General features: G+C 41.9%; 2 protein-coding genes across 2 annotated transcripts in view; one reads left to right on the top strand and one right to left on the bottom strand.

Moving 5' to 3' along the window:
- The first annotated feature begins 2,631 nt into the window (after positions 1-2,631).
- On the top strand, positions 2,632-7,432 carry LOC104545751 (lipid phosphate phosphatase-related protein type 1). The gene is made up of 3 exons (XM_010190961.1): positions 2,632-2,802; positions 5,145-5,276; positions 7,188-7,432. The coding sequence occupies exons 1-3, from the start codon at positions 2,677-2,679 to the stop codon at positions 7,218-7,220; spliced, it is 291 nt and encodes a 96-aa protein (XP_010189263.1). The 5' UTR covers positions 2,632-2,676; the 3' UTR covers positions 7,221-7,432.
- Positions 7,433-11,762: 4,330 nt separating this feature from the next.
- Positions 11,763-12,867, bottom strand: part of MRPL50 (mitochondrial ribosomal protein L50) — a 1,974-nt gene continuing 869 nt past the window's right edge. The window contains exon 2 of the mRNA XM_010190962.1: positions 11,763-12,153. Coding sequence (XP_010189264.1) covers positions 11,763-12,153 — 391 coding nt within the window. The remainder of the gene's footprint in view (positions 12,154-12,867) is intronic.

Below are 12,867 nucleotides of genomic sequence, written 5' to 3'. Positions count from 1 at the left end.
CGTGGAAACAGAGAGAGAGAGACACTGGGCTAAGTTTTTTTTCTTTCCTACTCCTCTTGGCTGGGAGACCGACTGCAACCACCCGCTCCCATCCCCCTGTGCTTCGAGGCAAAGGGGGAGGGGGAAGGTGAAACCAGGAACAAAAGCTGCGCCAGGGAAGAAGGGAGGGGTGGGGGGAAGGTGTTTTGATTTTAAGATCTGGTTGTATCTCCTATTGTTCTACTCTGATGTTGGTAACAAATTAAAATGGTTTTGGTTTTTTTATTCCTTATGATGAGTCTGTCTTTTGCCTGTGACCTGTTTAAGTGGTGAGAAGCCCTCCCAGTCCTTATTTTGACTAGCCCTTTTTTGGGGGGCATTGTGGTGCTCAGTTATGCACTGGACCTCAACCACGACACAAGCCTGCGTGGGTTGTTCTCCATAGCGAGGGTTTGCAGCTGTCACAGCAGGACTGTAAAGAGGTGATGTTTTCCTGTGGATGCTGTCAACCACAGTCATGCTTTGGTGGAGAGTAGGAAAGTAATCTGTCTCCCTATTGCTCGTTTCCATTGACTTCTGCTAAAAGAAATGCATAGAGTGGAAGGATGGGCAGTAATTATTCACACAGTGGCACTTCAGTGATATTTTTCCCTACTGTTTCCACAGAAGAACCTTAACATGTGTTTTGGTGATAGTCACGTGCAGCTCAGCCTCCAGCAAAGACTGGGGCAAGATTGTCAGCAGCTGACTGCAGCTGATTGTCAGCTGCTGGCTGTCATTTCACGTATTAGACTGGAAAAACAAAGCAAGCAGGAACCTCGCACATGGCTTAGTCCTATTCCCAGTGCTATTACACACCATAACATCCCAGTTCATCAACTGAATTCACCTTTAAATAATGTGCTCAGCAGCACATGGAAGGGCAGAAGTCTTTGCTTCCCCAGGCAGAGATCAGGCAAATCCAGCTGTTAGAAATGTACTGCAGTTTCTTGGCAGCTCAAAGTATAACCTTGCCTAGGTACAGGTGTGGAGGCAGTCAGATCTGCCTTCCCCTGGACGGTTTCTCTGGCCTGTCCCTTTCTCTTCCAGGAGGTGGTTGCTGCATGCCTTCCCTTCTTCTAGCGTTACGTATAGTAATGGGTTTAGGGCTAACATTTTTAACACCATTCAGTGAGGGGAAGCCAGCTGTATGGATATTTGATGCCCCAGTCAGGGAGAAGGGAAAAGAAATACGGACAGGATCAAGGTTAGAGTAAAAAAATACATACAGTGCAGCACAGTAAAGGAACATATGAAAGGCAATGAACAGAGTGGCCTTGAGAATGGATTCCTCCTCTTGATCCCAGAACTATGTGCCAGACTATAGTGACCTCTGCCTACCTGGCTCAGTTGTGGTGCTATTGCAGACGTGATTAAAACAATAAGGATCTCTAAAGTCTTTTATTCAGGAGACTAACAGAACTGTATTTCCATTTCTTACAACTGAAAAAGGTCAAGAATGGAAATGTTTACAGCTTTAGTGATTTTACTGATTTTTACAACAAAAGAACGTATTTTCTTACTTAAAAATAAAATGGCATCTTTTGATGGAAAAGCCACTTGCAAGGTTTGGAATCTTTCCATTTCCCAGCAGAACAGGTTTGTACATTCACTGGATAAAATCTACGCTATGTGAATCAAGTTTATTTACCAGCTGATTTGTAATAAGAATCAAATTAGTTTTTCAAATGTATCTTCCTGGTTCTGTTTCATGTATGGGAGGCAGTGCATCATCTGGAGAAGTTTCTGGCAAACGTATAAGACATATTTGCTTTGTTTATAAAAGCTTTGGAAATCATGCAGGCATCTGTACTTCCATGTTGAAAAGGATTTTATTGAACTGTTTTGCCATCAGGCGTGGTTTACTTGATCTTTGTCATTTTGTGGCTCTGGAATTAATAACTGGCTGCTAATTGTGACCCACGTGGTTTTGCGCTCTCTGTCAAACTGCATTTCAAATAAAATACAATCTACCAAAAACATGTGAGGCTCATTAAGAAATATTCAGAGCACAGTGAAACTTCATGCGCTGGAATTACATTTTCAGAATCAACTTGGTTTTGAATGAAATCTCTCATATTCTGTGTTTCATTTCATCTTGCAGAGAAAATGTCTGGAAGAGTTTCTCTAAATGTTCTGTTTCTTAAGCTTAACACTGCTTAGGAAGCTGGAGCAGGTGGCTCATAGGGATGCTGTGCGCTCCATCATGTGCACATTACAGTTTCTGCAGGAGCATAAACACAAATTCTTGACTCCCTTGGCAAACATTTAGTCATGTACATTCAGCATGCATGTTTCCTAGCATATGAACAAGTACTGGCACAAGTTGGAAGTCAGTAAAAGTGAGCCTGTACATTCCAACTCAGAAGAAGTCCAGTACGAAAACGCAGTTGATGAGATATTTGACATCGTGAAACATCATTTAACAGTATCTGGTTTGTTCTCTTAAAAGTATTCTCTGAATTACCTTAAACTTCTTCCTCCATTTCCCAATGCTTTTTTAATGAATCATGGGTTTTGTCACATTTTTGCTGATTTCAGATTTGTCTGGGTGGAAAAAGATGTATTTCTGGCCCTTTTTCACCTTTGGCTTGCACTTTGTTTCAGATGTACATCACAAGCACAATTAAAACAAAGAGCAGCAGGCTAGCCAAACCCATGCTGTGCCTGGGTACCCTGTGTGCTGCATTCCTCACCGGCCTAAACCGAGTTTCTGAGTATCGAAACCACTGTTCGGACGTGATCGCAGGCTTCATCCTGGGGAGCGCTGTAGCTTTGTTTCTGGTAAGCATATCAGTCCTTCCTCATTCCTTTTAAAAATACAGCAGTTTAAAAAAATAAAAAATTACTGTTCTCTTGTGGCCTATTGAAGCTGATTAATCCAGTTGCTAAGAACCAGTTTTAGCCCCATCTAATTAAAGGTATCATCAGAAAAAGCCCAATACGAAATAAGGTTGATACTAATTAATAAGGCTAATGTGATGCCATTTGTATATTGTATATATTTCAAGATTATTTGACTACTGTACATGTTCTTACTTGACCTGTCCTGAAGCTTGCTTTAAAGATCAGAGAATGTTGGGAGTTGGAAGGACCTCAAAAGATCATCCTGTCCAACCCCCCTGCCAGAGCAGGATCACCCAGACTAGGTCACCCAGGAACATGTCTAGGTGGGTTTTGAATGTCACCAGAGAAGGAGACTCCACAACCTCTCTGAGCAGCCTGTTCAGTGCTCTGTCACCCTCACAGTGAAAAAGTTCTTCCTTATGTTCAGGTTGAACCTCCTATGGTCCAGCTTGCACCCATTGTCCCTTGTCCTGTCATTTGACATTAGAGAGAAGATCCTAACTCCTTCCTCCTGACACTCGCTCTTTACAAATTTATAAACATGAATGAGGTCACTCCTCACTCTCCTCTTCTCCAAGCTAAAGAGACCCAGCTCCCTCAGCTGCTCCTCATAAGGGAGATGCTCTACTCCCTACATCATCTTTGTGGCTCTGCACTGGACCCTTTCAAGCAATGGTGTAGATTTCAGCTTATGTTGGAAAGGCGGCATGCTTGAGACTTTTCTCACACCCCTGTATTGCAAAACCTCACTGCCTGCCTGGTATATGGCAAAAATGTGGGATACAGAGTGCTTGCTGGAGCTCTTAAGCACTGTTCCTGGTTCCTCATTTTGTTTCAGACCATAATTGCAATAGAAAGGAAGGTCGGTAGACAACACTACCTCCTTTTGCAGCATTTGGAGTTGAGCTAAAATTGTTCACAATCTCACAGGTTAACCAAATGTAAATCAAAGGCCTTTCCACAGCATCTGGGAATAGCATCTCTCTGGACTTCGAATGTTTAAGTGTTTTATTTGGTGAGGGATCTCTTCCTGAGATTTACCCTTGATTTACCCACACAGCAGTCAAGATTATTTGCTTTATTACCAAGAATTGTGCCTGGTTGCATTTAATCAAGATATGGTTCAAAACTATCCTCTGCATAGCAACAGACACTTTATCCCTGTAATGAGGAGGGATTAGCTTTCAAAGGTCCTTTTAATCTAGATAGTTCTGTCACTATTTTTTTCTATTCTGTACTTAAAAAGAAAAAAACCTAAACAATAAATCTTCACGTATAATTTATTCCTTTGTTCCCTTTAAATAAAAGGATGTCTCCAACCTCTGACCTGAATCCTCTTGGCTCTAATGCAAGTAGTTTGTCCAATTCGCACTGGAAAAGGCAGTTTCAATCTAGCGCATGCAACATAAGAGACTGTCTCCCCATATTATCTGGTCAGGGCAATCTGTGTGCTCCTGGTACCTGTTTCTAGCAGTGACAGCCTGCTCACAGCCACATTTTGGCCCTGTAGACCTTCTGCCACCCTGCAAGCATCACAAGCCCAATTGCAGTGGTGAAAGACTACTGCAAGACTCCTGCTGCCAGCCCAAGGCTCACCTGCTCCTTGCTCAGGTCTAAAGACCATCAAAAAGGAACTGCCAGTAAGCAGCTAGCTGCAGAAATTGCTCTGATGTGCCAGCTCCTGGATGTCTTTTTTTTCATCATGTTCCCAAGCCCCAACCTGCTATGTGTGTTTGCTGTCATTAGCATCACCATACAGGTGCAGTAAGCCTGGTCATGCATCAGGGAGGGGCTTGTAGGACAAACACTACAGCAATTGTGCTGGAAGTATGCCAGAGTGGTGCTAAATGAGCTTGATGTCATCCAGATGTGAGGTAGCTTCAGCCATCAAGTGAGATGGTTTTGGCATTGGGAAATTATGGTCAGAGTCTGAAGCTAGTATTAGGCCAATAAAATGCATGATTTCAGTATTCTGTGGTTCTGTGATGATGAAGTAGAACATGGGAGTCTGCTGTATAAAACATAAGGCTGAGAATGTTTCATCACCTCAGACTAGAGGCCAGATGAATGCACTTGCCAAGGTAGTCCACTGCAACCGACTGTATCAGAAAATGCACTGTAGCCCAAGGCTGAGATAGATGATGTCTTGAACCAAAACCCAGGTTAAGTTCTTTGTAAAAACCGGCAGCTGTGAGACCCATGATGGTAATTCCTGTGAGTTCTTCCTGGGGACAGAACATGCTGAATTTACCTTTTTTTATGTTTCTTGCATTACACAGGCAATATGTGTTGTCCATAAGTTTAAAGGCACTCACGGAGCTCCTTGTAAACCGAAGCCTGAAGACCCACGAGGAATGCCACTCATGGCTTTTCCAAGAGTGGAAAGTCCTCTGGAGACATTGAGTGCACAGGTACTGTAAATCCTCTCAGACCATCGCCAAACAATTTCTGTTACAGCAGAGTAAAATAAGTTGTATACATAACTACACAGGGAGCTGGTTTTATTCCTAACATTAAGCCCATTGAAGAGAATTAATTTGCATCAGGAAAAGTTTGGTTTAAGTCACTTATCCCGTAAACTACCAGATACTGTAGATATTCTGCCCCTATGCACATCCAAAGCTAAAGCAGTAGGATTTTACATGCCTCTGTATATTGTTTGTAATAACAAACTTTTGCTTATAAGAATAGGAAACTGAGAGAAAAGTAAATATAATTCTTTCTAATTAAGCTTTGGAATGCTTTGGGCTGTCTTAAGGATTTACTCTAACATTCGTAATCCTGAGGATAAACCATGCTGTCCAGAAAAATTTATAGAGATTAGTTTTTTATCCTTATTATTGTTCAGAATCTTCTATGAGGAGAAATAATTTACTGTTTTCTATATCTAAGTCATCAGAAGAGAAGTTAATAGCATTATTTGAAGCTTGCAAAAAATAGGTTAGCAGGAGCATAATCATTAATGGCGTTTCTGTTGAACTGCTAACTTCAAATGGCTGTGCTGGTGTAACTGAATCATACCCAGTCCTTTCCTATCTGAAATGCCATGTTGTAATTTACTTGTTCTTCAAATTGTACTTCATTTACTAGATGGCCTGTCATTCCTGTGTACATGGTGTGTGGCAAGATCAAGAATAACTTTTGTTAAACCTTTTTACAAATAAACTGAAAATAGGAGTTATAATGAAAATGGAAAAGACACCATTTCTAACTCCTATGAATAGTTTGCTTAATTTAAAAGTCAATTTTGATTAGGTAAAGATTTGCTGGAAGGCTTTCAACTAAATCTGCAGAACTGTGTGCATTAACTTTCTCTTGCAGTCCAGAAACTAAGTGCTACTTACATATCCATATGTTATCGTGTATGACAAAAGAGATGAACAGGTGAAAATATTCATAGACTGTGAGAAACATTTTCTCTAGTCAGCTATCTCTAGCTTCTGGGCTGTGAAGTGCAGGTAGGGACTAGGCCTTAACTGTTGATGTCCACTATAAACAACACTGCAATTTTCCCTCATTCAGGCTGTCAGTCTCTAAATGACCATACATCTGCCATGTAGGAGTAGATTGGGAAAAAAATAATCATACTCTAAAGCTACTATAAACAAGTCATTGGGAGTGCCTGCTCATTACTGTTTCTTCAGATATAGAAGGTGCATCATCCTTCTCTGTGCAGATTTCTGCATCCATTGCTGCTCTTGTTTTGCCTTGCACCCACACAAACTGCAGATTCAACACGATCCATGGACAACTCAGTACTTCCACTGAAGTCCTGGACATTGGCTTCCAAGAAGGTTGAATCACCACTGTTTCCTCCTAAAAATACGTTCTGTGTTGCTATATATCTGTGGCTGCACGTGTTTTGGCATAATGACCCATCTCTATATGGTTTTAAGCTGTGTAGAACCTACATGCACACATGCCGTGAAGCCAAACCATGGCCTTTAACGCTCTTCATGACTGAGAACAGACACACTGCATTAGTTATGTGACTGTATGAAGTACTTGAGCCTGCACTGGCGTGTCCTGCACAGGATCCAGTCCAGTTTGAAAGCCTCTATTGAAAAATGGGCCCCTTGTTTTTCAAGCCTGTTAGCCAGAGTGCTCATGACCCAGAAGCAGGTCTTAAGTTGAGCATTTTCCACCACAAGATCAGGATAGGCAGCAGTTACATTTGCAGTGGTCCCTTCATTTTAAAGCCCTGCGTTAGCTGGACAACAGATTTTATTAGTGAAGGTTTTTCTCATTCATTTTACACACTAGGATATGTAAATGCCAAAATGTATACAAATGTTCATGTGTTTGCCTTTTCCTCTTTGCAGAATCACTCTGCCTCCATGACTGAAGTAACCTGAGATGGAAGATAGGCAACAGATGCTATTTTTTATTACCCTCCAGTACAATACTCCAAGACACACAGTTACTAAATGTCTAACTGTGATGACCAGTATTATGTTATGTCTAGTTAGAGGCTAATGTTTTGTACTTTTTTGTATGAGGAAGTGATGTAGCTTGCCCTGATTTTTTGTCAGCTTTAATATTATTATGCCAGAATTTAAAAGCAAAATGGAAAAAGAACAAAAAATCTTTTCTTGTTTAAAGTGTGCACTGAGGAACTACATCTATGGAATTGTTGCTGTTGTTATGTGATATTTGTACACGATTTTTTTTTTCATTTTTTAATTTATGTATCTTGAAAAAAAATTCACTTTTACCTTTTCTTACCATAAGAAGTGCTTCTACCAGTGGGTCAGATTCTGATCTGAGTAAACTCAGCATAGATCTGAAGCAACTGCATATATTTAACTCAGATTGAAGTAACAGTGATCAGGAATCTAACCCTAATGATACTATCAACAAGTAATAAGCATCCATGTTTGATTCAGTTTGCTGCTTAAGCCCTCAGTTGGCCATCCAGTTTCCACACTGCTTGGCAGTCTTGAAGTATATCCTTAGGCATCTTACTGAATCAAAGCCTGATTGTTCTGGTGTGGGTGATTGTGCTAGTTATTGAAGAATAACTAAAACAATGTACTTGGTCTGCAATATAGACAGGCTGGACGTTAAAAGTTATAGTAGTAGCTGATAGCATGTGAGCTGACTATATCATCTCCCTAGATCTCTGTTCCTCCCTGAGGCTCAACTAAAGCTCCCGGTGAAACCTGGCTTCAGGAATTGACTATGGGGATATACAGCCACCACTGCGGAGCTGAGGCTGTGCTTTAAGTGTTCCATAACTTCATCATAGATTTGTGGGGTAACTAGTAACACTGGTGCAAAGGAAAAGTGACAGCACTTCTCCAGGGGTGTGGCATTACTTGGCATTCAGAATGTCAGAACTAAGAAGCCAATTTTGCCCCAACAGTGTAGTTTTCACTGAAGGGCTTTGGCAAGTCAAAAAGATTTGAAACTGACAGTCTGTAGTAGCAGTCTGCATCTTTGTAAATTCTGCCATACAGAATTTGTATCAAAACTGCTGTTTTACAATTTAACAACTTTGTTTAACGAATGAAAAGATAATTAAATGGGAGTGGGGTGGGGGATTAACAAAAAAGAGCCTGTTTATAATGGCTAGAACTGGGGCAAAGGCTTCATTACATGACTTTTCACTGTTTCTAGGATTTTCCTGCATCTCATTCTTCTAGCATGGTAATTGCTGTGTGTCTCCTTTAAAGAATGGAGCCTTTGTCTGTACTTTTACTAGAATGTTTACCTCACATTTCCATGTTGGTTCTTCTTGGCTTTTTTGTATATTTTTTCCAAAACAGATACAAAAAAAAATTATCAAAAAAACCCAATGTGCCACCTGGTCTTTGTTATTTGCCTGTGAGAAAAAGAAAATTTGGGATGTCTGTGTGTGGTCTGGTGGTGTTTCTTCCAAGTTGGTATTTTCTTCTGACTCAACTGGTGTCTGCTTCAGCCTTAGGAATATAAGGATCAGACTTGGGCTATGCAGGCTTTCTGTGGCTGTGAGGAACAACCTGCACTGTTCTGGCTCCTTCACCACAACCTTGATCCAGATTTTCCACGGAAAATTTCTGCTGGAGAAATTTGGCTGTGGAACCAGTCCTTGTTAGAATATTTACATTAGGAAAGCATTTCAGCAATGAATACTCCATTCAGTACACCCAGTCAGCAGCACCTAAGGCCATTCATACTGCAAAGGGTTAGCAGGGGGTTGAATTCTAAGATAAAACTTCATATGCTATAGCTTAGCTTTTGTAGCTGTGGTCCCTGGGGTTGTGTCACAAGAGAGCTGTTACCAACAGCATTAATCTTCCATTCTTGGTTAACAGCTTCCAGAGAATTGGTAGCGATGTTGTGCCCCTCAGCTTATCCTCTAGCATGGTGGTGTGGGCAGTTTGTCTGCAGGTGGAAGATGTGGGTTTGAGTTTCTCTCCCATCCTCCAGGTTGAAGAAGGATTTGAATCTCATTTCTTCACTTCCTGAAGGACTGCTTTATCCTTTGTTACAGTGCAGCATGGTAAGAGAGATCTTTTAATAATAAGTGAGCCCTGCTGTCTTCTCTGACATGGTACGTAGGGATGCCTACACTCAGGAGACTTCTGCAAATGCCCAAGTTCTGGATGACTGATTAGATGAAGCTAGACCTATCACACACGTTCACTGCATTTCCTCTTGGCTTGCTCTCTCTGTTTGCTACCATTTTAGATTTCTAGTACTCTCAGCCTTTTCCAGTTTACAAATAAATACCTGCACAAGAAATCTAAACCTAACTGCACATTTGCTTTTCCTAGGTACCTTTCTCTTCAGGAGCAAAGTATGTCTACCTCCTTGAATCTGTGACCCACTGAAAAATCAGCCTTTGGATATTTTCTTTTTTTAGTTCCTGTTCTGAGGCACATCATTCTCATGTCTGACAGGGAAGCAGGTGCCCCTGCAGAACTGGTCTTGCTCCTCCCAGCCTGTGGACTGTGCCCCTTGGCTGTGTGAAGGCTCTGGAACACAACTCTGGGGATCAGGAAAACCATCTGCTCCTGTCATAATCATGCATGGAGGGAAAATTGGCACACATTATCAAAACCAGAGGTCATCATTTGAAATGAAATGTCCATCCTTCTCTAAATTTGAATGGACAGACTTTGCTGATGCCCCCCCAGAGTGGTGTAGGGCAGCCTCCCTCACCTGGTTGTATGTGTGCTGTACACACACAGGAGCCTCTGTAGTGCACCACAACTTTCTCTCATGGAGACACTGGTCCACCCAGTCTGGCATCCAGGCTTTCTGTTAAGGTACTGTTAAATACCCTCCTGACTAGCTTATTTACGCTTTCATTTGGTCTTCCGTACTGTTTCCATTAAACCAAATAAAGAGCAGCCCTTCTGCAAATGAATAGGCAAAACTTTATTTATTTATAATTGAATTCAATAGAAATTAGATACTTGTGAAAGCCCAAGCATAAAAAAAAGGGTTTAGACATGTAGAAGTCTAAGCCCCTCCATGGCACAGGTGTCCTATGCAAGACTTTGATCTCATTTCCAACTTCTGCTTTTTCAGTTTGTTACCAGCAGTTCAGAGTTTCAGATCTCAAACTCCCATGTCTGATCCCCTTCCTGTGTATGTCAACCCCTGTGGCTTCTTGCACAGCTGTGCTGGTGGAAGCGTGAGGTTTGCACCTTAAAGTATCTGAGAATGGGGAGATGGCAATTTGACACAACTCAAACACAGCAAAACATGAGATGAGGTGGTTGTGATGCCCTTTTCTTGCCCATCCTCCTATTTTTCAGTCCTGTTTTTTGCTCTCTTCTGATTACAAGAACTATGAAAGTTACATACTGGGAGAGACACAGAAAGGGGGAATGCGCAGAAAGTGCAACTACCACTGAAAATGTTTTTCTAAATCATGAGTCCTGAGTAAGAAGCAGCAAGAAGATGCAAGTATCTCTCCTTTTTTTTTAGGGAAAGAAGGCAATCTCATTAAAAAGATACTTCCAATTCATTACTCCCAAACAGCCTCTGAAGCAGACAAGATGACACAGATTTAGCTATTTATCACACTATTTTTCCCATAAGTTGCAGGGAACAGCCATCCACAGTGACCAGTGAAACTGTCACCCCGCAATGGCATGTGCAGTAGTACACTTACGTTCTTCTCTGATTCCCCAGGACTCAAAAGCAGAAAAGAGGAGGTTTCTTAAATTTCTTCAGAGCTGTGGGAAGAAAGTACCTGAGAAGTTTGCTGAATAAAGAAACTAAGCACTGTAACTCACAAAAGCAGCAGTTCCTAAGTATGCCTCAGGTATTTTATAGGCTAAAAGAAACCAGGGGAGCTAGGGTTCAGGAGAGCGAGTGGTATAACCAGGGTATTTCTGGATCATTCCCAGAAATGTGGTTTTATTTAAGATGGCACCTGTGATGGCTTTTAGAAACATTATTGCTGACAGGGTCTTCTTTTCAACCTCAAGGGACAAAAAGAAAAAAGGAAAAAAAATATGCTGTCTTACCTCCCTGCTCCTTCCCAAGAGTTTGCTAGGCCCTGCTCTTGGTGGCCGAGTTGAGCAGGGCTCCTGGCACACCCAAATTGCACTTGCAAAAGCCCATTACACAGTTCAGACCCAAACCCAGAAGTTGATGAGGTGCAGGGATGAAACCAGGGAGCTGGTCCTCCTGCTTATCCCCACTGGATCTTCTGCTGGGGAGAAGGTATGTTAGTACCCTTAGTGACCACACTGCATCACTGTTTCACAAGGAAAACTTCTGCTCTTTTTTATGTATATAATAAACAGAAACAATGAAACATCATGAAGACAGTTAAATCAACTTTTATTAGTGATAGTCACATACTCAGTTACTACCACAATGAAAGGGCTCTGCTTCTGCTCTGCAGTCCTGCGCTAGGAACACACACAAAGCAAAGCTGTGCTTTGTGGTGCAGCTCACTGCTCCCAGATAATCTTCAGGTTCGGGGGTAGCTCTGCAGCGCACAGTTCATCAAACTTGGACATATCCTTCACAGGAGTGCTATAGAAATTCAAGACATCCTCAGCAGTGCGCATCAGGTGGAGCTGTGAATTAGGGACAGCATGATCAAGTTCTGCTGCCAGCTGAGCCAGGAGGCAGTACTTTAACCTGGTTTCTTTGAGGGGTGTCTGCTGCCAATTATCAGGAAGTGAGGGTCCAAAAATCTTCTTGACAAGAAACTCAAGGCAGCTCTGTATATCCTCTGGAGGAAGATAGTTTCTGTTGCGTGGTGGGGGACAGATCAGGCTGAGTTCACTTTTCTCCTGAGGAATTTTTTTTTCTGCTTCTACTTCTTTTTCTTCCTTCCTGTTGAAATCAGAGAGAAGTATTTTCAGTCTCTGGACTACTCAAGACTGAGTCAGAGCACAATTCTGTTCATGGTCTTTTAATATCAGGCTCAACCTAGCCTGTAGAGAGCTTACACATCATATGGACACAGTAGGTTTGTTAAGCATGCAAGAACAAAAGCACATAGGCTAGATCTCTGCTTTTCCCCCAAATGCCACTCGCCACATAGGTTGTCTACATAACGATCACCTGCCCAGTTTATTTTATTGGTCTAAGTGTAAGCAGAATTTTAACCAGATTAATGACTTAATTTTCCCAGTTACAGCTCTGTTTTCTAATCTGCTGTGAAAAAAAAACCCACAGAAAATAACCACTACTATAGAAAACATTAGTGCCCACTTATAAAAAAGACAGGATCACTAGTTTTAACTAGAAAATTGAAGCCTATCCCAAGGTACCAGACTTACATGCCACAGTGTAGTCAACATGTACGGTTTCACCTGAAATGTAATACAGAAACGACCGTTTTTCGTTTCTACTGGAGTACTGCCCTGAAACATCTGTCAGTTCCCTTACCAAAACAGGTAAGGCACTAAAAGACCTAATTCCGCGCCGTCACATCCGCCCCCCAGCAGCGCCCCCTTTGCTGCGCAACTCGAGGCCGGCGATCCAAGGCACTTTCGCCCGGACCACAAACACCGAGCTCCTGGCCGCTCGCAGGCCCGGCACAGG

This window comes from Mesitornis unicolor, unplaced genomic scaffold (genome assembly GCF_000695765.1).
Source record: "Mesitornis unicolor isolate BGI_N332 unplaced genomic scaffold, ASM69576v1 scaffold20198, whole genome shotgun sequence".
NCBI classification, from domain to species: domain Eukaryota; kingdom Metazoa; phylum Chordata; class Aves; order Mesitornithiformes; family Mesitornithidae; genus Mesitornis; species Mesitornis unicolor.
This window is presented reverse-complemented; position numbering and strand designations above follow the sequence as displayed.

What these genes read in the sequence shown, in the direction of transcription:
- LOC104545751 (XM_010190961.1), top strand. Translation starts at nt 2,677, where the DNA reads ATGCTGTGCCTGGGTACCCTGTGTGCTGCATTCCTCACCGGCCTAAAC. An exon ending in GCGCTGTAGCTTTGTTTCTG is followed by an intron (nt 2,803 to 5,144) that starts GTAAGCATATCA and finishes TGCATTACACAG; the next exon opens with GCAATATGTGTTGTCCATAA. An exon ending in TGGAGACATTGAGTGCACAG is followed by an intron (nt 5,277 to 7,187) that starts GTACTGTAAATC and finishes TCCTCTTTGCAG; the next exon opens with AATCACTCTGCCTCCATGAC.